Here is a 25,002-nt window from a genome sequence, read left to right as displayed (position 1 = left end):
ACCTTGCCCTCCCAAGGCTCCATCCCCAAAATCTCCAGGTATTTCCCAACCCAGAGCTGGCAACTCTAGCTGCATCCCAAATTAGTTGCTTATTTTTTTTTTCTTCCAGAAACCCAAGATGTATAGGGCTATGGGCCACATGGATTTCAGCATCACAGAAAACTGGCGCCACTGAGTGTGGGCTTATAGAGTGCTGTCAGTTATCCCTTAAATTTTTTAAAATCAATTGTGACTAAGCGCCACGTGTTCCTACGGTCCAACGTAGCTGCTCACATTTACTTATATTCTGAGCCAAATGATACACAAGCTGAAAGCAAAGGGAAGGCATCATTCATGAAGGTTGCATGAATTTCAGAATCACCCTAGCAAGAGACCTCAGGGAGGTAAAACACCAGAAAATACAGGGAACAGTTTCCTTGGTTCTCACTGAGTCACTCATTAAAATAGAACACACCATCAAAATATAACATTCCGTCTCCAAAATGGCACTGATCCAATTTAGACATGCATAAAAAAGTGGGACAAGCCGATGGAATATAGTGTTCTGGCCAGACATCTGGATGTGCAATTTTCATCTGTAAGAGGGTTTTTGTAGCCCTTGTGTTGATGGAGATGAAATTCAGTAGCCTTTTTTCCTAATTTGTAGAAAGTAAAACACGTGTTTGAGACTTCTGGTTAACCACAAATGAGTTTCAAATGCAGGGGCACAAGTGTGCTTTGAAAATGAGCCTTCTGATATTTAGTTGATTTAGAGCCAGTTTGGTGTAGTGGTAAAGTGTGCGGACTCTTATCTAGGAGAACCGGGGTTGATTCCCCACTCCTCCACTTGCACCTGCTGGAATGGCCTTGGAATGGAATGGAATAGCTCTGGCAGAAGTTGTCCTTAAAAGGGTAGCTGCTGTGAGAGCCCTCTCAGCCCCACCCACCTCACAGGGTGTCTGTTTGGGGGGAGAAAGATAAAGGAGATTGAATCTCTGATTCAGAGAGAAGGCCGGGGTATAAATCTGCAATTCTTCTTCTTCTTGGAAAATTCATGTGCCACCTCTCCAACTGTGCAGGAGGCGGCTTGCAACAATAGAATGAAGGAGACAACAAAGACCAATCATACCAACACAAGTATATCAGCAAGACAATCAAAGTCAATTAAATAAAAAGCATGTCAATAATAAAGTCAATAAAAATGCCAATAAAAAGCATGTAAAATGAAGCAGCCTAAAATTATATTGATAAAACAGATTAAAGGCTAGCTAAAACAACTTAAGAAAAGATTGAACCCTTTCATTAAAAGTCTGGGTAAAGAGAAATGTTTGGCATGGGTCCTAAAGGAAAAGAATGTAGGTTTCAGTTGAACCTCCACAGGAAGAGCATTCCTTTGCTATATTGTTGGACTCCAAGAAAACCTTTATTTTCATTACTGTACAATCTTCATGTGTGGAGGCATATTTTTATTTTGTGTTAGGCTAAATGTTTTGCTGTGTACAGTGTCAAAATTTAAGCACCCAAGCTTTTCCAGGTGACTTTATCATAAGTTTATAGTTGGAAAGGACTTCCTTGGCTGTTGGGTCAAAATCCTTCCCTGATCAGCTTCCTTAAATGAAACTTGTTCCAGGTTTTTTTATAGGTTTCTTAAGGAAAACAATGCTGAAACCTCTTCAGCCTGTACATTTCTTCTACTACTTTATATTGGGACTTACTTGCGTGGATTTTTTTTTAAGATGAGGAGGTTAAAACAATGCATATTAACCTCCTGTGATCTATGCCATTGTGACTTTGCCTTTGCCATGGCTACTTTAATAATCAAAACAGGCCATTAGGTCATTGTGGTTTTCTATCACTTTGCCAACTTATGTTACGTTCACTATGTGCACCTATGTGCACCATGTCAGTTCTTCTGTTTTGTTTTTTTAAAAAAATAAATCAATTCCATGTGTACCAGTATATGCTGTACTAACTGAGCCAGCCATATGTTTATTTTTTATTTTAAAATCCGCATCCTGCCTTTCCTTGTGGTCCAAGGTGGGTTACAATAATAGTTTTGTTTTTTAAAAAAAAATCCAATTAAAATCAGAATAAAAAACAGAGTCCATATCCCCTGTCCTCATCTTCATGTGTATATCTGGGTTCCCTTTTGAATTACAAGTTTCCTTGATTTCTATAGGCTTCTCCAGCTCAGCCTGCGCCTCAAACTCCAAATACAGGCGGTCGCCGAAGAAGAGCAGCGAACGAAGATCCTGATGAGAAGAGGCGAAAATTCCTAGAACGGAACAGAGCAGCTGCTTCAAGATGTAGGCAGAAAAGGAAAGTCTGGGTACAGTCTTTGGAAAAGAAAGCGGAAGATCTAAGCTCATTAAATGGTCAACTACAGGTATTTCTCTCTCTTTCTCTTCTCCCTGCCTTACTGTTTGATTGTCCTAGGCCCATAGCATTTACATAGGGGTGTCAAACATACAGTCCGTGGACTGGAGCCAACCCCTGCAGGATCCTCTCTGGCTCACAAGCAACTGGCTGTTCCTGTTTCCTCCTCTGGGACTGCTGCTGCTTTTCTGTGGCTCCTCAGTCACACAGAAGAGATACATAGCCACACCTCACTTCCCTCTATTGGCTGAGTCTCCTCCCCTCTCCTCTTCCTGTGGGAAGAAAGGGAGGGGGCAGGAGGGAGGGAGAGCACACACCAGAGACAGCGGAACTAAAGTCAGTCCCATTGCACCCTTAAGACCAAGAAAGTTTTGTTTCAGGTATATACTTTTGTGTGCAGACAGGCTCACTTATTCGGAGGGAGGGGGTGCTGTTTACTATGAGACTTGATCTCTGTGGGAATGAGATAGAAAGCCAAGCCTCTTTTTCCTCCATTGGTTGAAGAAAGGGAGAGAGCATACCAGAGAGAGCAAAGTCGTAGTCAGTCCCTTAAGACCAAGGAAGTTTTATTTCACTACTTTGGAGGGAGGAGGGATTCTTCAGAAAATGCAGAGCAAGATCCAGAAGGTGGTGGCTGTTTTGGAGACTGAAGTTCAGGGCCATGTGGTTTGCTGGTTGCAAGGTGTTGTTGGCTGTGCATGTGGCCAGAGGATTAGCAGTCTCTGCAAACACTGCTTTTACAGCTGGAGGTGACAGATGAGAGAAGGGCCGGAGGTGTTCTCTATCCATCTCCTCCCCCTGCAGGCTCCTTCTGATTAGCTCTCCTGGCAACAAGTTGCAGGTGCTTTCACAGGGTGTTTCTGAAGTCAGTTAAACATATAGTTCTCCTCAGCTGGTGCTGGCCAGTGGGGGGCGGGGAGAGCAGCCTGTCACTCAAGCTCTCCCTTCCAGTGAAGAATTCACTCTTCACCTTCCAGATCTCTGAACTTTCTGCACTAGGAAACACGTTAAGTGCAATCTGTTGCGGAGGAGCTTTTGGATGGCTCTTTTAGCAGGTTGTTGCTAATTTTGTTAATCTGTGAAGCAATTAACTATGTGAGACTTATTTCCCTTTGTCTGTCCTGAACTGACTGCCCATCCGCTTCATTGGATGCCCTAAAGTTCTATAGTATTTGGGGAAAGGGAGGAAAATTTCTCTTGGTCAACTATCTCCGTCCCATGCATAATTTGATAAACCTCACCTGGAGAGCCGCCACCACTCTGAGTAGACCTGGAGGTGAGGAGAAGTTTGCATTTCTCAGCCATTTCATGTTTTCACTTGGGTCCTAGGCTCAAAGCATTGACTGTGAGAGCAGGTTGGGAAAAGGGTTTGATCCCCACTCCAGGCAGCATGGGGGCATTAGTCCAGTGCTTCACTGCTGGTTCTGCAGTCTGCCCATGTGGATTTTCCTCTGCCCCTGATTTGATGCAGTAATTCAGAGCAAGAGGTGTTAGTTATCAAAGACTGTTAAATAAACAAAATTTTGTAAGAATGTTAATGTTCCAAGTGTGTTTGTATTTCAAGTAAAAAATAATAGCTTTGTGTTTTGTCTGTGCCCTTGATAAAGTTTATATTTCCACAGCCTGGTATTACATTTTATGACATGTATGGCCCAGCCCAACAAAGGTCTCATTTATGTCATATCCAGCCCTCATAACAAATGAGTTCGACATCCCTGATTTAAAACTGATTGTACCAGTTATCCAGTGTGTTATACTTACTTGGATTACTTTAGTTGATTTCTTAAAACAGACGTGTTAATCTCTAGAAAGTTGTTTCCCAGTAATAATAGCAATTGAATGGCATTGCATGTAGAAAGCCAGGAGATCCTGAGCCTGCTTTGGCAGGGAGGGCGGGATATAAATCCAAAGATTGTCTGACAGCCAATCAGCTAGACGAGGTGGCCGAGCTAGACTTGTTTTTAAGGGAAGAGCCGTTTCAGAGGTGGTTTGCTCTGACCTGCATAGCCCAGGCTAGCCCATTCTCATCAGATCTTGGAAGCTAAGCAGGGTCAGCTGTGGCTGGTATTTGGAAGGGCGACTTCCAAAGAATACCAGGGTTGTGATGGAGAGGACACAAACCAACATAAGAAAATAAGAAGAGCCCTGCTGCTTCAAACCAGTGGTCAGGGATAGCTCTGTCACTAGGCGATTGCCTAGAGCGCCAAATTGGGTGTCTCCCATGTGACTCGGTGACATTATGAGTGGGGGTGGGGGGAGGTGCCAGAAGTTAGCCTTGCCTAGGGTGCCCAACAGGCTGCACACACAGACACCCTGAAGTCAAGTCAGCCGGAACTGTGTTCCTGTGAGTTCCTGCTTAAAAAAAAGCCCTGAAAGTAAGTAAAATGTCTACTTAAAATGTTAGGAAGAGTGTTCATTTCACCCCCTCCACCATGAGGTGATATTCTTTTAGTATTTAGTTAGTGACATTTATATGCTGCCAAGGGGGTGGAATTCTAGCAGGAGCTCCTTTGCATATTAGGCCACACACCCCTGATGTAGCCAATCCTCCAAGAGCATAGAGCTGTATGCTCTTGGAGGATTGGCTACATCAGGGGTGTGTGGCCTAATATGCAAAGAAGCACCTGCTAGAATTCCACCCCTGATGCTGCCTCTCCAGAGCAACTTGATGCCTGTTTTGGTATTGGTTAGTTTTTAACATTTAGGTGCTACATATACTGAAATGTGACCTAATTTATTCTGTTTTTCACTAGAAGACAGTCAACATTTATCAGTTTTCTCTGTTTAATGTGGGATTACATGGGGGGGGGGGAGAGGGAAACTGTTTCTGATTGCTGAGGGATAATTGCATAGTAACAGGTATAAATGAAATACTTTTTTTTAACCGTCTGCCAGCAGCAAAATAGTGGCTGTGAAGAACAAAGCAACTTGTAAAGAAAGCTGAATGTCAAAGAAATAATTAAGCTGTACTTCTTGTGCAAACATGAATCATGCGTTTCCACAGTCATTCTTCACTTGACAAGGCAACGGAGCTGACTAGCATAGTGGGCAGGAATGACCCCATAGTTGCTTGCCTGCAGTATCAGAGTTAGGTGTGTCTCCAAAGCACTTCCTGAGTCCAGTTGTTTTTGTTCTTGCTTTGTCAGGTCGACACAATAACCAGGTCAAGGAATACAATCAAGACCAATACTTCCTCTAAGCTGTGGAGTCTTGTGAGCAAAAATTCTGCTTTGTGAGCTACTGGCATTAAAGTTGTGAGCTACTGCATAAATTAACTTGCTCTGGGGCCATTTTTCCTGGGCTAAGACAAAAATGTGTGAGCTGGAAGCTAAACAACTGTGAGCGAGCTCACACTAACTCAGCTTAGAGGGAACACTGATCAAGACCATATAAATACAGAATATTATTAATATGTTTCATTCTCAGTATGACACCGTCTATGGATACTTAAATCTGGAAACATGAACAGGCAAGAGAAACCTTTCTAGAAATCTGAGAATAGCCCCAGGTTTGCAGAAAAATCTGAAGTCTTAAAAACACACACACGCACACACATTGGGGGCTTTAAAACCCCCCACAATAATCAAGCAGTTCCTGTAACTTTTCAGTGGCCATAGCTAGCCTTTCAGGCTTGGTTTTGGTCAATAAAAGGCATCGGAGGAGGCAGGGCTCTTTTCCGGGCTGTTTTGGTCTTTTAGGGGGGACTCAAGAGGGCAAGGCCTAGCAGCAGCCATCAGATAACTTGGTACCAGACAACTTGCCGGATTTGCCCAGGCCCAGCTGCTTGCAGCTGTTCAACAGCGGCCACCCCATGACAGCCAGTGTGGAATAGGGTTTAGAATTTCAGACTAGAATCTGGGAGACACGGCATCAGATTCCCATTCTGCCTTGGAAGCTCATGGGTGTTCTCGGGCCAGTTACATATTCTCAGCCTAACCTACCTCACAGGTTGGTAAGGATAAAATGAGGGGGAGGAGGATGTAAGTTGTTTTGAGTCTTCCACTGCCTTATTCCCCGGAATTCTTATTGGATTTTTGGGCTGATTCACTGATAGATAAAACCATAAAAACTTTTCTCTCAACATTGGTTGCTTCTGCTCACTTGGTTATTGCCAGGAATTGGAAGTCCCCCACAAGCTCCTTACTTAGACAATGGTACCAGAAACTCTGAGAACAATTTGTGGTGGGCAGGATTATGCTTAATCCATTTTTTTGGGATTCTCGTGCGGTAGTTCCCTTATCAGAGTATGATGACACATGGAAACCAGTTTTAGAGTTTTTGTGTGATAAGGATATAATTCCCTTGATGCAGCTAAAGCTAGATGGTTGGTACCTGTGAATTTAGGGTTTGTAACAGAGTGTTGATGGTATTCTTGGGTATTATGTTTTATAGTTTGGTTGTATGTTCTTATATTGAAATAAAATATATTTTTTTAAAAGTAAGTTTTTTGGGATCTTAGTCGTAGAGAAAGGTAGAGGTATAAAAGTAAAGAAAAAATTGATATAACTGGAGATGGGAAGGGCAAAGAAAGGTGAGTGGGAAGGAGAAAAGGAAGGATGGAAAGATGAAGTTGTCAGGAGGAGGAAAAGAGGAAATAGCGTGGGGAGGAGCATACAAAAGAAAGTGAGGTGCCTCCTGAAAGACCTTGTGTGTCTCCAGTACCAACCATGTAACTGGGTCCACACTGGTGGCCAACACCACACAACTGGACCTGGCCTGTTAGCTAGCTCTGCAGAGCTGAGCTTAGGCCAGCCCAGAAACTGGAAGGGTGCAGAGTTTTCCTGGGAAGAAGGACCAGAATGTGAGGGTTCTGGAGGAAGAGAAGGAGAGAAAGGTGAAGATAGGGGCAGATAAGGGTAAATTGACTAGTGGGTGGAAAGGAAAGAAGGAAGCAGGGAAAAGGGGAGAATCTATAGGGACTTGCAGAAAAGGGAAAGAGGAAATAGGGGAAGTGGAAACTAGAGAGTCTCCATGAGTCCTTCTGGGGGCCCCCACTTGTATACTGGTAATACTTGGGTCCTTGGGGGAGGGGCAAAGTGGTCAGTTTCCAAATTATTAAATTGGTTCAGATTGGTTTTATTTCAAAATAAATTGGTGTAAAAATGAGATAATATACTTGGAACAATGGCATGAATTGTGCAGAAAATTTGTACTAATTGGGGGGAAGGGGGTCATTAAGTCTGTTTTCTTGCTGCAGACCTCTGAATCTCCCCTTTTGCTGTAAAACATTAGACCAGATGTTGTTAGAAAAGCCTTTAATACTTCTAAGGACATTAGCTCTGTGGTTCAGACTAAAATGGAAACCCCTTTTTCACAAGTAGTTTATTTACATAGATGGTTCTCTTAATCATGTAAGTGAGCAGATGAGATTTAAAAGTAATATCGTTCACATGGTAAAATATGTACCACAAGGATTAGCACTGGTGTTCTCCTTTTTAAAATACTTGCTGTTCAGAATATTGATCTTTAGCTACTGGTTCGTGACCTCTCATGAGGGGAACTTATAAAAATTGTACCACCACAAATTTCTTTTTCTATTTTTCTTTAGGAATTTCAGTTGAGGCGAAAGGGTGATTAAATGCAAAGCAAAGTTTGGGGCCCTAGCTAATTCCTCAGGTCTTGCAGAGTCTTTGCCTGTCAGAATACTAAAATACTGAGCTTGAAGGACCAATAGTGTCATGTTACATGGTGTGAGGCATCTTTGTATTTTCAGTAGGCTTGCTACCACCGCAGTGCAGTGAGTTTTGTTCCCATCTCTTTAGCCAGGATACTGGGGTTGATGATATCAAAAGCAGGTCAGAGGTACAGGAAGGTCTTCAAATATTTGGGTTCATGAAGGGCTTTTTCAAAGGGTGGGCGTACAGCCACTTCGTTCCAGACAATTGGGATTTTTTTCCACTTCAGGAAGCACTTGGTCCAGCTGGGCAATTCCCTACAGACTAGAAGTAGCCAAGGTAAACAAGGAGATTAATATAGTAGGATTATACCTCTCAGTATCCTCAGGCTGTACTAATGACATGCACTGAAGCAATGCAGATGGTACAAATTTTATGCACAAAATGTTTAGTTAACATGTTTCAGAGGGCTTTTGAGTGTTTCAGTATTGGTTCATTAGTGACCAAATGGAGAAGCCCCTTCACGGTTGAATGGCTCTACTCTGTGCTGCCTCAATGGTGTGGAAAAGTATTGATGCTATACTCCCATATTTTTAATGGTATTCATGAAAATATGAGAAAGTCCATGTTTGGTGCTGTTGAAGGATTTTTCTTCCACATTCATTCTAGCTGTCTCCCATCCTGCTTCCTAGCCCCATTGCCTTAGTAAACAAAGGAGCTGATTGGGTCAACAAGAAGGGGGAGAACATTTAGTAACAAAGGGGTTAATCTCCTGCTTCATCTCCAAATTCCAGAGCTTCAACTGGGGCACCTCCAATGTTAAATAGAAATTCTCCAAGGGCAGTCCGGATTTCTCCTTGGATCCATCTGCTTTTCTAATAAAAGATGTAGTGGATGTCAGACTGCCCTCAGCTGTGCTGAGCTGATAGTCATCACTGGAACTGTTTTCACCCACCATCTTTATTTCAAAACTTGCATAGACCATCTGCTGAGGTTCAGATAGCCCACAATTGCGGGACGTGTCATATCTCTCGTCGTATACACTCGATGCCATTTTGAATCGATACAATAAGGGGTTATTCTCTGTACTTGCTAGCAGCCGAATCTTGGCGACACAAGGAATGCAACACAAATTGATTTATATGCTAAGTCAGGCATCCCCAAACTTTTTGAGGCTTTGGGCACCTTTGGAATTCTGACACAGTGTGGTGGGTGCAGCCACAAGATAGCTGCCACAGGAGGGGGAGCTAGCCATACAGTGTGTGCAACAGTGACACACCCTGAGGATCCTTGTACTGTGGTGACAGCTGCTGTCAAAGACACATTTAAAAAAAAAAAAAAACCTGCACAGACAAGCGGAAGCTGTGCCCAGCAAAAGTCCCGCCTGACTTTGTCCACTTTCTGAAATATAGTAGACACTAGAAAAAGGTGTCAGCAAGTGCCATGGTGCCTATATGCTGGGGACCCCTGCGCTAAGGGGCTGCAGTTTTTGTATAGTTCTGATTTGCTATAAAGGTAGTAATGAACTCTGGTTTTCCGTGGAGTTTTATTTTTAGAGAACTAATTTTCAGGTATATACATCTTAGGTATTGGTGTCTCAGTACTGGTACTTTATGGAAGTTTTGTAAATAGAACAGGGTTTAGTAACCAAAAACTTGATGTCAGTGGACTGAAAGTCTCAAATTTCCCCCCTTGGCAAAGCCAGCTGGCTGGCTCACTGGACAGTCTTGTTAGAGGAAGTCATTTATAAAAGAAGTGATAAATTTGGAATCACCTGATAGTTTCTTTTATGAAATGCTGTGAAATATAATCAGATACCATGGACTTCATACATGATTACCTTGCCCCAGGAATCTTAAAAGGCTTAAAAATTTCTTCTGTATCATCTTAGTATTATATTTTTGTTAGCTTTTGTATGAAAATTTAACTTCTGCATAGTTTTTCTTCTGAACATCTAATTTCTTCAGTCTGTTTTGAACTCTGTTAATGGAGCAGCAAGAGCCCCATGGCGCAGAGTGGTAAAGCTGCAGTACTGCAGTTCTAAGCTCTGCTCATGACCTGAGTTTGATCCTGGCAGAAGCTGGGTTCAGGTAGCCGGCTCAAGGTTGACTCAGCCTTCCATCCTTCCGAGGTCAGTAAAATGAGTACCCAACTTGCTAGGGGTAAAGTGTAGATGACTGGGGAAGGCAATGGCAAACCACCTCGTAAAAAGTCTGCTGTGAAAACATTGTGAAAGCAACATCACCCCATAGTCGGAAATGACTGGTGCTTCCACAGGGGACTACCTTTACCTTTTTTAAAAAAAAAATTGTGATGAGCAGTGTCCCTGTCAGCTGGTCAGCCGGGGGGTGGATCTGTGTATCTGCCACAGGACCCCTGTGTGTTGAAGAATCAAAATTCCCCTTTGTCAGATACCTGTGAAAAGGAGCGTTAGCTGTCGAAAGCTTATACTCTAGAAATCTAATTGATCTTTAAGATGCTACTGGACTTGACTGTCGCTCTTCTCTTGGCTAAAGGGAAAGGTAGTCCCCTGTGCAAGCGCCAGTTGTTTCCGACTCTGGGGTGACGTTGCATCATGACGTTTTCAGGTCAGACTTTTTACTGGGTGGTTTGCCGTTGCCTTCCCTAGTCGTCTACACTTTACCCCCAGCAATCCGGGTACTCATTTTACCGACCTTGGAAGGATGGAAGGCTGAGTCAATGCTGAGCTGGCTGCCTGAACCCAGCTTCTGCCGGGATTGAACTCAGGTTGTGATCAGAGTTTAGGACTGCAGTACTGCAGCTTTACCACTCTGCGCTGGACTCTCTTGTCTAGGATGTTGCTAAAACTGTTACAATGAAATCCTTTGCTTATGACTCGATATCCGAGGTGAAGGATAGGATTGGGTGGTCTGGGCATCGCGGAAAATCAATGGAATTATTTCTGACATATTTCACAGAAACTGTTTCCTTAATTTCATAGACGGCTACCCTAAGGGTGCAGTGTCATAGCAATTGTTCCCCCCCACTTTCTTTTTGTTCTTCTTTCTTCCACCCACCAATAATAGAAACTCGAAAATACTAGCCCACAGAACTTCTTAAAATATTACGTTCGACGGAAGATTTGAATTCGGGGGTACACATAGAAGCCAGAGTTCACAAATGACTGCATGCAATATACTCAGTGTAAAGTGATTTACAGTATTTCCTTCAAAGGAGAACATGGAAAGGTTGAGCTGTTTAATGCACGGCATTCCTGTCCTAACATTGATTCTTGTTGAAGTAACACACTTTTTTTTTCAAAAGTGTCTGCTGTGTCTTTTATTTGCCTTTATAAAGCCTTATAAAACAAAGTCTGAAATGCATGCAACTTGATCCTGGTTAAAGTACATAACTTTCTTCTCCTTTAGAATGAAGTCACCCTGCTGAGAAATGAAGTGGCACAGCTGAAACAGCTTCTTCTGGCTCATAAAGATTGCCCTGTAACCGCCATGCAGAAGAAATCTGGCTATCATAGTGAGTAATGTTCCATTACCTATAGCCTCAGGCTGCACCAGTGAAAAACTGCCAAGGCAAATAGAGAAAACATTAAAAACCGAGAAGTGATGTTCAGATTACTTCAGTTTTCAGCGTAACCATTTTCTACAAGGTTACGGCAAGACAAATGCCGTAATGAACTTTGAAGATCTTTCTGAACTCAGAGAAATTTTAAGAAGCTATACACCTGTTTCTGTTATATAGATCTCCTAGTAATAACGTAGCTTTACGAATACAGAAGGGGATGCATGTTCTTTGTATATAATAGCACTTCTATAATTTAAAAAAAATACAGCTACAGTTGAAGTTTTTTTCTCTATTTATCTCTCAAAAAGGTTGCAGATGTAGTGTGTGCAAAGGTGTCTGGCTCTTTTGTGCAGTTTACTCATCTTTTCATAAAGCATTTGTTTATATTGCCACTGTACCGATAGCCCTTGGAAGGAAAATAGGCTTTAATATTTATGGATTCAGGGGTGTATGAGTAAATCTGTAGGGTTAAAAAATGAAGTTCCTCGCTCGTTTACCTTTTTCAGCATTTTAGAGGTTAATAGTGTGTCTCCTTCTTGATACTTTGTTGTTGCTTTTTAGAAACAATGTGCAGCTCTAGAACCAGCTGCTGTTGTAGAATAAATGGCCAATTTTGTCCATTGTGCACAAATTTGTTACAAATAACTGAGCTGGGAATGCATTAGGCAACATTCATAATATATAACCCACAGCTTTCGTTTTTATGATTTAGTGATATTTCAGGATATTTGTAAATGTGAAGATTGTTGCTGCCATATGTAGCCACTTCATTTTAATTTGCCAGTGTCAGTAATTTAGGAGAATAAAAGAACATTTTGTATTGCACGCGAACAGTTCCTCAGGTGCTTGCGATAAAACTTAATGGCCACCATCTTTACTTGTAGTCGCTGTAAGCAGTTTCATCAGAATGGGCAATATTTTTTAATTTAAAAGATTCGGGAGATTTAGCAGCTCTCTGTTGCCGTATATATTTAGGACACTGATATTTTTTGTCAGTTTTGAGCTTATAAATCTCAGTCCTTTTGATCGCCACTCATTTTGACAGGATAGAAAGTGGCATCTTGGAGCAAATTGAAACCTGTGCAGAAATATGTTTTGAATGTATATTAACAATGATTGTTGCAGGGATGAGGCCATTATGGCTCCCGGCTGACAAACAGCACGATTTCATATAGAAGCTGCTCCAGGAGCACATTATGCAGGCCTCGTTTCCTGAACGAGCATAGCTGCCTTGAATTGGATATTGCAAAAGAGAACAATCTTTCTAGACGTCTGCTTTAAATACGTGAAACTTTAAAGTGTTTCAAAATGCATGCAGTGCACTCCTAAATCAACAGCAGTTTTCTGAAAGGAGCGGGTTGTGCAACCAGCAATGGTGAGCATTGCCATCAGTGGCAGTTAGTTATTGGATTACTGTTTGCATAAACAGCTGTACTTGCATATGGTGAATATACAATAAAGGATGCATATTGAGTCAGATTTATAGTTCATGGACTACAGAACTCTCCCAGAAAACTCTTCTCTTAGTAATATTCAGAGCATGCACTCTATAATAACTGTGTTGATGTTTTGGACTTGGTGCAGATTCTTAAGTGATCAGGTTCATTATAAAAATACACCTGTGTTTAGTGCACATTAAAGAAGTGAAAAGTGCCTAAATCAGGGTTGTTGAACTCATTTGTTATGAGGGCCAGATTTGACATAAATGAGACCATGTTGGGCTGAGCCAGATGTATACCTATTTAAGATTAGATAGCAGAGATATAAACTTTATAAAGGACACAGACAAACACAATTAAAGGTTTTTAAAAAAAAAAAAACTTAAAACGTGCTTAAAACATTAGCACTCATTGGTCTTAAAGGTGCTTTCTTTGTATTTCTCCCATGGGATCCTGGGAACTGGGCAAAGGAAGCTCTGGCTCTTTCCTGCCTTCCCCAAGGACCAGGAGGGGGAGGAGCCTCAGCCAATAGAAGGAAGAGAGGCTTGGCTCAGTAGCTCTGCTGTGCAATTGTGATAGCCTGGCAAAGCAAGCTCTTCCTTCCCAAGGGAGGATCCTCAACCAATTGAGAAAGTAGAGGTTTTACTCTGTAGCTCCTGTGTGATTGAGCAAACCTGGCAAAGCAAGCTGTTACACAGAAGGAAGCAAGAGAGAGGGAGAAGGAGGCAGATAACAGCCAGTTGCTTGGGGGCCTGATTCAGCCCTCAGGCCAGATGTTTGACACCCCTGGCCTAAATAGCTACATTTACAAAGAGCTATAGTAGACAGTGGAAAAACTGAAGACAAAGGGGCAGCTGATTAATTGTTGGCTAAGTTGGATGATGCTATTTAAGATAGTAATCTGTGGCTATACCATTAATATATAGAGTTATATGGCATGTAAAGAATGAGTCACATTCTGCCTTAAGTGTTACCAGTTCTGTTTTATAAATCTTAATAAGAGATTTTTTTTATAAATTTGCCTGAAAGTTAAATTGTTTAAAAAATGTTGAATGGCTTCTTAATTTCTAGCATAGAGAAGCCGTGAGAGAATGTATTTTCTGGTCTAACTTGATAACCTTTTAGAACACAATTTAAAGCTTTCAGGCAGTTCAGTTCCCAAATAATGAGGTCTGGATTAAAGCAAGGTTAAACAAGCTGAAACAGCCAAATGATATTGTTAGAGTTTTCCAGACAGATGGCCATGCCTTCTAGCTGCAATAAGAAAGTTTTAACTGGTGTGCCAGAAAGCACAAAAAATGAGAGATAATATAGAGCTCTCAGAACACATTCAGATGTATGATCTGTTCTCTGTTCTCCTTAGATGCCTGTATTGTTTACTATACCACAGCCTGTCCAGTATCTTGGCATCCAACTAGCATTACATTTCAAAGGGTTTACTGAAGGAAATCCTAGTGAACTAGAAGTATTGTTGGACAAGCTTACACTGACAGGAACAAACAACTGTGCAATAAGATGTTGATGTTTTCACTGCATATTTAACTATTCTTAAAAGGGCTTTTAATGTTTATCATGGTAGGTTTTATGAGATCATCAGAGCATGCTAGATGGTCTGAAAAATTCATCAAGTGTCTCTCACCTTCATGATCGCTGATTCTTAACTTTCTAGGATGGGAATTCTGTAGTCTCCTTTGGAATATTTTCCATTATCCATTACTCTAAATGCATCAGTGTCTATTCTTTCCTCACCTCAGTGATGCTACCATGCTTTATGGCTTTTATCTGTTTAGGTCTGCTATAAAGTTAGCCTCGTCTAAACATCTGTGTTTGGTGTAGTGGTAAGTGTACAGACTCTTATCTAGGAGAACCGGGTTTAATTCCATACTCCTCCACTTGCAGCTGCTGGAATGGCCTTGGGTCAGTCATAGCTTCTAGCAGAGTTGTCCTTGAAAAGGTCAGCTTCTGGGAAAACTCCCTCAGCCCCACCCACCTCAACAGGTTGTCTGTTGTGGGGGAGGAAGATAAAGACGATTGTGAGCCTCTCTGAGATTTGAAGTGGAGGGCGGGATATAAATCCAGTATCTTCTGCTTCTTCCAAAGAGATGTAAATGCTTGCCCTTTGGCAGGTCCAAATGTGCCATCAGAAAAAAATATTTTTTTTTGTATAGCCAGTTAATATTCCTTACCAATGTGTTCGTTATTTTACATTGCTTTTTTTTCTAGTTTACTTTTTTATCTGTTATGTGGTGGTTATGGTGATTTCAGTATTTTTATTTTACTTTATTTTGCTTCTTAATCACTTGCATACCACTGCTGTGCACTGGAAAGGCAGCAGCAGATAAAACCTACCCACATACATCATCCTTACTTCCTCAGATATATAGCCAAGCTTTCTGTCTGTAAATAAAGAAGAGCAATATAAACAATAGCTTTGAATGAATCCTTGGAATTTTCTCTACTGGAGTACTGTAAGGAAGTTGAAAAACATTTGGCAGGTTATAGTGGAGATTTTTAGGTATAATGAAACTGTGCCTCTGAGCCAGTTTGGTGTAGTGGTTAACGGCAGCAGACTCTAATCTGGAGAATCGGGTTTGATTCCCCACTCCTCCACATGCAGCTACTGAGTGACCTTGGGTCAGTCCCAGTTCTTGAAAGAGCTGTTCTTTCAAGAGCAGATTTTGAAAGAGCTCTCTCAACCCTACCTACTTCACAGGGTGCCAGTTTTGGGGGAAAGGGAGGGAAGGAGATTGTGAGCCACTCTGAGACTCCCAAGTAAAGGGCGGGGTATAAACCTGATAAACTCTTCTTCTTCAGCTTGGACTAGTGACTCTTGAGGCTGTCTCAGCTTTTTCTATTCCTGTAGGGTTGTTGTTGATTGTTACCTACTAGTGCTTTATTCTGTCTGAATCAATTCTTGCGTGGGAATTAAATTAAAGGGTGGGACTTTTCCCCTCTTTAAGGTTAACTCATTGTGTTTCATCAGCAGGTTCCCCCCCCCCCCCCCATTAGCTTCCTTCTTGATAGAAGACTTCACAGTCTTGTACTGGGTAGGACTAGCTGCTCTTCTAATCATATATGTCACCCTGAGAACTTTTGGTTATCTTAGCGTATTTCACTAAGCAGCGCACAAAACAATCCCCTATGCAAAATTTGGAGCTTTTACTTTTAGCAAGTATTGACTCGAAATGGCAGAACGAACACACACAGAACCTCATGTATTACACTGAAGATGATTCTGTTCAGGGCACCACTTAAAGAGTGCTGTATTCATTATATTATTTAATTTGTACCCCACCTTTCTCCACAGGAGAGACCCAAATCAGCTTACGTTGTTCTTCTCTCCTTTGTGACCATTTTTATCACACTAAGCAAGAGTCTGATTAAAATACCGGCTAGCTGAAATATTAGGTTGGATTCCAACCCTCCTTCCAGTCCTGCAGGATTTCTGCCAGGCCCCCACGGCCCCACCCCTACATCACAATTCATGCTGTCCCCAAGATCCATCAAACCCAGACGTGTTTGGGAGAGCACTGTGACTTCATTCTCTGTAACCAGTGCACAGGGTCCAGTCTGTTTGTTTTAATTCCAGGTAATTCCTGTAGTAGGTGGCATTTTTATTATTGTTTCTCACGTATGATTACTAAGATCATCAGTTGTGATGATGAAAAAAATAATCTCAATGACTTGGCATGACATAAATTAAATTACTTGTGCTACATTGGCAGATTTCTTCCATGGGCATCTGTTTGCAAATTAAAAAGCAAGTAGCTGATGTACAGTGGCACACTAGTGCAGTCTAGTGTTTTTAAGGAAATTACCTGTCTTGTGTTCAAATCACACCTCAGTAATTGTTTATATAGCCAAATGTCAAAACATTGATGGTTGCTAATGAGAGAGAGAAGTTGAGTTGATTTCAGTGATGATGGTGTGCATTTGGTGGTGCACAGACAAATGGTTCTAGAATTCAAAAGTTAAACATCACTTAAGTATTATACTGGTAACTTATTTGCCTCTCTTACTGTTCCAGTTTGACTGAACACAGAAGGCTGTACCAAAATATCATATAATGTTTTTTTTGTTTTGCCATCAAGTCACAGCTGACGTATGGCGACCCCTCTTTAATGTGAATATAGAATCATAGAGTTGGAAGGGACTTCCATGGTCTATAATTGCACTGTTTTTCTTCCTCCAGCTGCAGATAAAGATGATAGTTCTGAAGACATTTCAGCACCAAGTAGTCCTCACACAGAAGCTATTCAGCATAGTTCCGTCAGCACTTCCAATGGAGTAAGTTCGACTTCCAAGGCAGAAGCAGTGGCAACATCCGTTCTCACCCAGATGGCAGACCAGAGTACAGAGCCGGCGCTTTCGCAGATTGTAATGGCTCCTCCGTCCCAATCGCAGCCTTCGGGAAGTTGATTAAAAAACTTGTGTTGTTTCTTAGATATTCCTTAGCAACTTCAAAGGGAAACCAAGGAAATCAGCCTTCACCTAGGAGAATTTCTGTAGCTTAAAAATTATTCATCTGTAAAATGCAAACTTGAATTTGGCTTTGAAAGTTAGCAAACAAAAGGTATTGCACAGCAGGTTCTGGTCTCTTAATAGATGCCCAGGTTAGTTTTTATTTTTATTTTCAATTAGGATTGCTAATTATTTTCAGTGCTCGTTGTGTAAAGTGTTGGTACAGTTGAAATGTACTTGCTTCTCTAGCATTTGGTGGTATTCCAGGAATTGTTGAGATCAGTTATTTAATGCTCGTCCCCAAAACTGTGATAGTAATCTTGTAACATTTTATACCAAAGTTCTGCATAGATTCCTATTGACTTTGTATAGTCAACAAGATCATAAAGCACTAGGCAAGAGGGGAGGCGGGGGGCGGGGAAAAAGGAACAGTAAATTTGCTTTGAGTCTTTTTGCCTTTATATTGTTTTGCACATTCTGAAAGGAAAACCATTGGGAGAATATGTTTGATGATATTGTGTAGCATTTTCTTTGGCTTTTTACTGTTTGGGTGTTATTGGGTTTTTTGTTTTTTTTAAAGGATATTGTTTAATAGGGCCAGTACAGTATATGATATACAGTACTTTTTATGCACATATGTAATCTTGATCAGGGTCATTACTAGCTAGATTTTCTTTTCTTTTTTTAAAAAAAACCCGATGTTGGCTTAGTTAGCAGTTCCATTTTTAAAAATCGGGAGCTTCATTTCTGCAGCTACTCTCATCTCACTAGACTGACAAAGAACAGCAGACAAATACTCTACAGGGTTATGAAAGACAAAATACTTTTTTTTAAAAGTCAACTTGATGTTTTGTGGATTCTTGAGTTTTTAAAGTGAGGATCTTGTTCATGCACCAATACGGTATGGATGCCAGGGAAGTTTTTAAAAATTCCTCTCATCGAGCAACTCAAGATTTTTTTTCTTTTTTGGGGGGTCATTGTCAAGTATTTGCAAGGTAACTTGTACTTTATTCTTGTGTAAGCACTGTCACCCTTTAGTAGCAAATTTTTGATAATGTTCTTGTGGAAAAATAAAAATCGATATCTACCGTTCCGTGGAAACAATGTAATTATAGTGTGAAGTGTGTTTGTGTGTGAAAGAGAGACAAGACAGGGCGAGAATGGTTCTGTAGTTTCCGCCAGCAATCTGTGCTTGAATGTTTTAAAGATGCCTTCAATGTGATGCTGGCTTCATAGAGGACTGAAATTTTGGAAATGTTATTTACTATGTGAACTTGGATAACTAACATTCCATGATGTCGTTTGTTTCTGATGAGATGATTGTAGGTACACTTTTTTCTCACTATCCAATCATCTGTAGGATAGTGAGGTTTTTTAAAAAAAATGTGCCATTGCCTATTTTAATTCTGTACTCCATGTTCAAAAATACAGTATACTATTTTATGATTCAGTTGTAAAAGAACAAAAAGATTAGTTGTGTGCTTTCCACGTTTAAAAAAAAACACTATTGTATAATAGCAAAGTAAATTACACAGTAGCAACATCTGGCAGTAAAACAGAACTCTTATTATGTATATAACAAAACACTTTAATGCATTTAATTGTGGGTTGCGTAACTCATTTGTTCTGCTCTGTTCTACACTCTGTTTTTAACCTAGGTGCCATCAAAGCTATGAAATGAGACATTCACTTTTTAAATCATTGAATTTTAATTGGTGTTACTGGCAAGAGGGCAACTCTTAATTTGTATGATTTTCAACCAAACAAGAATGGAAGCTGAACAAAGTCATCTTAAATTATGTATATATCTTTTCAGTGCTTTAAGTCTGAAAAATAAGAATTTAAATATTTTGTGTATTGAAAAATGTAAGGATACATGTTTTTTGCAAAGGCTGCAAAAAGTATCTAAATGTATTGGTTTTATCAGGTTTTTTTTTTTTTTACGAATTTTGGGAAATATGTTTTCAGAACTTTTTTTTTTTTAAGTACCACAAGGACAGTGAGAAAATCTCAGGCACAAGATGTGAATTCCGCAAGAAAATTCTACAGATAATTGCCCCGATCCAGCTTTGGTCATACCAGAATATGATGGGGGATGGAGGATACGTTGTGAATGTCCATCCATTGGGAAGCAATGCAGTGCAAACAAAAGGCATATATATTCTTGTGCTTTTACGTATCCAATTCCACACGTACATCTCCAATTTGGATCAGGGCAAGTGTCTCCCATTGCACATTGGGTGAACTAGATGTGGACCAGCATGGTTACATTTGCTCCCCCCAAATATTATGGGCATAATTCACCAGACACTGCTCTGCTACCTCCCTTCATCTCTGTTCCCAAGTAGCCCACTGAAATGAATGGTGTTTCTGCAGTAGCGATGCCTGGTGCTATAATAAGGCAGTCCTATTTTAAAAATCTTATTTAATATAAAAGTTGTTTCTTTTTTCTTTTCTTTTTTTAGTAATAAAGCTGTTGCTGTTGTAAATCTAATTATGTGTGAGGATACATGTAAATGATTTTAATGGTAGGGTTAGTAAAGAAAATCCTATCTTATGTTCAGCAAGAAGAAAAAAAAAACCTCAAATTGTACAACCATCAATTCCGTTTTAAAATGTATGTCACACTACTTCTGTACATCGCATCTGAGATCTTTGCATTTGACATGTTTCACAAACTGTACTGTTATCTTCCGTGTGCAGTTTGCATGAGTAAATCATCAGAGAATAAAATCTATCTTTAAATTGTACCTATTTTATTGCAAGAATAACTTCTGAAAAGCTGAGGTGGCATCAGATCTCTTTCCTGCTGTGAGGCTCTTTTCCACTTCTGTAGAAAATTGACACATTACCAGAAAATAAGATTCATCTTTTGTACAGTTCAATTCAAGTCATTGCTGATCTTAATACCGTTTCTAAAAGCAACTGTGCTGGAGAGTATTTTTTGCTATTAGGGGAAGGTTTTTGAGAAAACTATTGTTTTGATCTTAAAATTACCTCAAGACTGTTGTGTTTGCTGCAACAGACTAGTGTTTATAACATAAGCTTTTGGCTGTCTCCCCCCACCCCCGTGTATGTAAGTAAGAATAATCCTGAACAAATTTCTGTAAAAGGAAACTAATGCCATACGTTACTTTTATCCAGTATTGAAATAGATTTTCATTTACATAAATTCAATAATCCCAACCACAGAACAAAGTTTGAGTCCAGGGGCACTTTTAAGACTAACAAAGTTTTATTCCAGGTATAAGCTGTTGTGTGCATGCACACTTCTTCATGCTGCATCTAAAGAAGTGTGCATGCACACAAAAGCTTATACCTGGAATAAAGCTTTGTTGGTCTTAAAGGGTGTCTGACTCAAATTTGTTCTGCTGCTTCAAACAAATATGACTACCCCACCTGAATCAATTGCAACAACAATAGCACACTGAAGTCGAGATAAGTGCATAAATATACATTCCATTGTATTGAATACAAACCACAAGATCTTTATTGCCCCCCCCTTCCTTCTGCAGCTGTCTTCTACCATATGAACATATGATGCTGCCTTATACTGAATCAGACCCTTGGTCCATCAAAGTCAGTATTGTCTTCTCAGACTGGCAGCGGCTCTCCAGGGTCTCAAGCTGAGGTTTTTCACACCTATTTGCCTGGACCCTTTTTTGGAGATGCCGGGGATTGAACCTGGGACCTTCTGCTTCCCAAGCAGATGCTCTGCCACTGAGCCACCGTCCCTCCCCATGGCCTTCCAGGTAGCTTAGGATGGTTTGTGCTATACAGAATAAAACCAAACTTGGACAGCAGGCATTTTAAACACTAAATCAGCAGCATTTACCTGCTCAAATACAGCCAATGGAAGATAATTACAGTCTAATTTCTCAGCAAAAGGCCCGTTCTAATCTTCAGTCTTGATATCAAATAGGGTTGCCAAGTCCAATTCAAAAAATATCTGGGGACTTTGGGGGTGGAGCCAGGAGACATTAGGGGTGAAGCCAAGATCAAGGCTGTGACAAGCATAATTGAACTCCAAAGGGAGTTATGGCCATCACATTTAAAGGGATGGCACACCTTTTCAATTCCTTCCTTCCATAGGAAATAATGAAGGATAGGGGCACCTTCTTTTGGGGCTCATAGAATTGGACCCCCGGTCCAATCTTTTTGAAACTTGGGAAGTATTTTGGGGAGAGGCACTAGATGCTACATGGAAAATTTGGTGCCTCTGCCCCAAAAAACAGCCCCCCCAGAGCCTCAGATACCCGCAGATCAATTCTCCATGATTTTTTATGGGAATAAATCTCCATAGGAAATAATTCACAGCAGACATTTCCCTCCCCTCCCCTCGCTTTCTGACAACCCTGAAGTGGGGGGAGGGTCTCCAAACGGGGGATCCCCTGCCCCCACCTGGGGATTGGCAACCCTATATATCAAAAGACTAGAAGAAACAGAGAAACCTGTATACTTCCTGGTAAGCTTTTATATAAAAGAATAATCTGCAGATCTCACCATACAATTTATTTAGGAAGGTGTGGGGAAGCGGGGTTGATTCTGCCGTAAAGCTGTATATGGCCATTCAGTGTTCAACATGCTATTACTTTTGCAATTTGTTCAAGAATTTAGGAGATTCTTGAAACATTTATGAGAAAATTGTGTTGAATACCCTATAAATATTTCTAAAAAGAAGGGGGGGAATTAATTATAGTGTCATAAAAGTACACTGTTCTATTGATTGCAATGGCAAGATCTATAGACATAGGATTTTGGGTGGCAAGCATCCCTTTGCTTCCCATGCAGACACCCTTGCCCACTATGTATCTTCCCCATTCTTAATGCTATATTCTGTCTGTGATGTATAGTATTGTATTGATGTAAGAGGATATTGTTCTTGCACATCTCATAATGTGAAAGACAGTTGAGCTTGTGCAACCACCAGTATTCAACTGTCTTCTAACAACATGGAAGTTACTCTACTTGCTAACATGCAGGCAAGTCCCTGGCCGTGTCACAACAGAAAGATCTTTCTAGCAGCAGTTTAAGACTGCACGTGCCCCGACGGGCCCTCAGAGAACAAGCTTATCCTTTGCAAGCATGGAATCTCTACTAGTTCCTCTCTAGGGAAGTCCCAGATAGCACTGTTCAATAGGGGTCTGCATCAGGTGTCCCCAACCTTTTTCAGCTGGCAGGTGCTTTGGAATTCTGACGCAGCATGATGGGTACCACCACAAAATGGCTGCTGCATCTTACCTCATGTAGTTTGGTATAGTAGTTAAGTGTACTGTGCACCAAATCTAATCTGGGAGAACTGGGCTTAATTTCTCAGTCCTCCACATGCACCTGCTGTCGCAGTTCTCAGAGCTGTTCTCTCAGAGCTCTCTCAGCCCAACCTACCTCACAGGGTGTCTGTTGTGGGGAGGGGAGAGGAAAGAGATTGTAAGCCACTCCGAGTGAAAGGCAGGGGATAAATCCAATCTCCTCTTCAGAAAAGATCATTGTGCTGTGGTGGCAGGTCCTGCCAAAATATTTTTAATAATCTGCTCAGCCAATCAAATTGCCAGTGGGCAATCAGAAGCCTTGCTGAGCAAAAACCCCACCTGGCCCTGCACACAAGCATAAAACACCAGGAAAGGTGTTGGGCACCATGGCACCCGTGCCCACCTGTTGGGGGACCCCTGCTATGTATCATTACAGCTGCTATGAGTAGCAGGATCTATCTACGGATGTTTTCGTAATTGAAGTACCAAGAGGTAAGTTGTTTTTAAATATTTTGTTATTTCTAGTAACACCATTCAAGCACCAGAGATGCAAGAAGCGCTAACTGCGCTGGCCTTAATATTTAGGGATAGATTACAAAATCTGCCGTTAAAAATTAGCTTCATAAAGAGAGGATGCTAAACTGCTGTGGTTAGGGCATCAGTTCAGCTGAGCTGAAGGGCTAGGTAGTTAATTGTTAGTTATACATAAGCAATCTTTATGTGTATAAGGAAAGGAAATTAAAATTCCATATTTACTAATAGAGCTGATTGTGGCATACAGGGAGGTGAATGTTAAATTGCTACAATTGAATCTTAAAACCCTCCAGCTTTTCAGAGAAACTCAAAACTCCAGTGATGGCTTTTCTCTACCTCAGCTTCAAATGTGATAATATACTAAGGCATAAGTTGCAATTTCCGTTTCTAGATATGCTAATACACTGAATTGTTATTATGGTTGATTTTTTATAGCACTTTAAATATAATCCCTGCCTGAAGTCTCCTAATTTATGTAAAAATAAGACCGGGAGTGGACAGGGAAGACAGAATCTGAGGGTGTGAAGTAATATTTCATTTGCAAAGTGCAGCACCTTCATAAAAACGAGCAATTGTTTCTGATTGATAGATTTACTTGTTTTCCTTCTCATGTAGAAGTGGGGCGGGGTGTGTGTTTGGAAGAACAGCAATGAAAGTGAGTGTGGCTTATGACAGATACCAATCCACTGAGAAGCTTTTCTGTTGATCTGCAGGCCTTTCCAGTACTTGGCAATTGATGGTATAAGTCCTGGCTGCTCCTTCCAGGTGAGGGGCTGAAAGATACTGCTGGTAAACTTGGAACATCTGATAGAAATATCCCACAGGAACATCCTTTCAGTAAATTAATCCAATGTAAACTGCAGGATTGTTAGGTTTCCAGATAATTCTTTTTAAAAAAGCAGATGATACAAAAGGAAGAAATTACTGAGATCCAGAAAGCACTTGGGAAATCTTAACATGTCATTTTGATTCTTCAGTCTTTCCTCCCTCCTGAATACCCTTTAGAACTACATCAGAGTGAAATGTATCTTTCAACTTCCTTTCAATCATCTCCTCTTATGCTTGTAAAACACAGACTCCACATTAAAGCCTACCCAAATAACACAATGGGAACTTTAACCGGTTATTCTACACAGGGCTGATACACATAGTTATGAATTGCCTGGGAGGGAAATGTTAGTTATTGGACACTGCAAATGTCCAATGGGCATATGCACATACGCTTATCAGGCTGGTAAAGTGTGGAATTTTGTTTTCTGGAATTGCAGTTTGTTCTGTCTCTTAGCAGATGACAGTTGTAAGTCCAGGTAAACATTTACAAATGGGCTGCGTGGCCTTTTCTAGGATGCAAACTGTAACTGCTGTGCATGGAAATAAACAGAGACAAATAAAAAGAGACTTTACATACATATTTATTGCATGTTTTGTACACAGTTGTTGTTTTCTGCTCTATACTGTGTTGCTACTGTTGTGAGATGTACATGAAGCCCCAGCATGAAGCCCCTGCTGTGATCTTAACTGCTTCTCCGTGATTAGATACATTGGTTGGCCATGCACTTTTTCATGAGAAATTGCTGTCAGATGGGGCTTCTAACATCAGGAGAGACTAAATTCAGGCAGGCAACCGTGTTGGTCTGAAACAGCAGAACAAAGTTTGAGTCCAGTGGTACCTTTAAGACCAAAAAAAGTTTCATTCAAAGTATAAGCTTTCATGTGCAAGTTTTATACCTTGAAGAAAAGTTTGTTGGTCTTAAGGATGCCACTGGACTCAAATTTTGTTCTGTCAGAGAGGATGTAAGAGATGAT

The 25,002-nt window shown here is 40.8% G+C and overlaps 1 protein-coding gene across 2 annotated transcripts in view; it reads left to right on the top strand.

Moving 5' to 3' along the window:
• The window catches only part of ATF2 (activating transcription factor 2), a 47,544-nt gene extending 29,450 nt beyond the window's left edge, over nucleotides 1-18,094 (top strand). For both annotated transcript variants that reach the window (XM_060256917.1, XM_060256916.1), the window contains 3 exons: nucleotides 2,159-2,365; nucleotides 11,360-11,465; nucleotides 17,145-18,094. In XM_060256917.1, coding sequence (XP_060112900.1) covers nucleotides 2,159-2,365; nucleotides 11,360-11,465; nucleotides 17,145-17,371 — 540 coding nt within the window. In that variant the 3' untranslated portion in view covers nucleotides 17,372-18,094. The remainder of the gene's footprint in view (nucleotides 1-2,158; nucleotides 2,366-11,359; nucleotides 11,466-17,144) is intronic.
• The last annotated feature ends 6,908 nt before the right edge of the window (nucleotides 18,095-25,002 follow it).

The sequence above is a fragment of the Heteronotia binoei genome, chromosome 16, assembly GCF_032191835.1.
Source record: "Heteronotia binoei isolate CCM8104 ecotype False Entrance Well chromosome 16, APGP_CSIRO_Hbin_v1, whole genome shotgun sequence".
Lineage (NCBI taxonomy): Eukaryota > Metazoa > Chordata > Lepidosauria > Squamata > Gekkonidae > Heteronotia > Heteronotia binoei.
The sequence above is the reverse complement of the archived record's forward strand: the minus strand, read 5'-3'. Positions and strand labels throughout refer to the sequence as shown.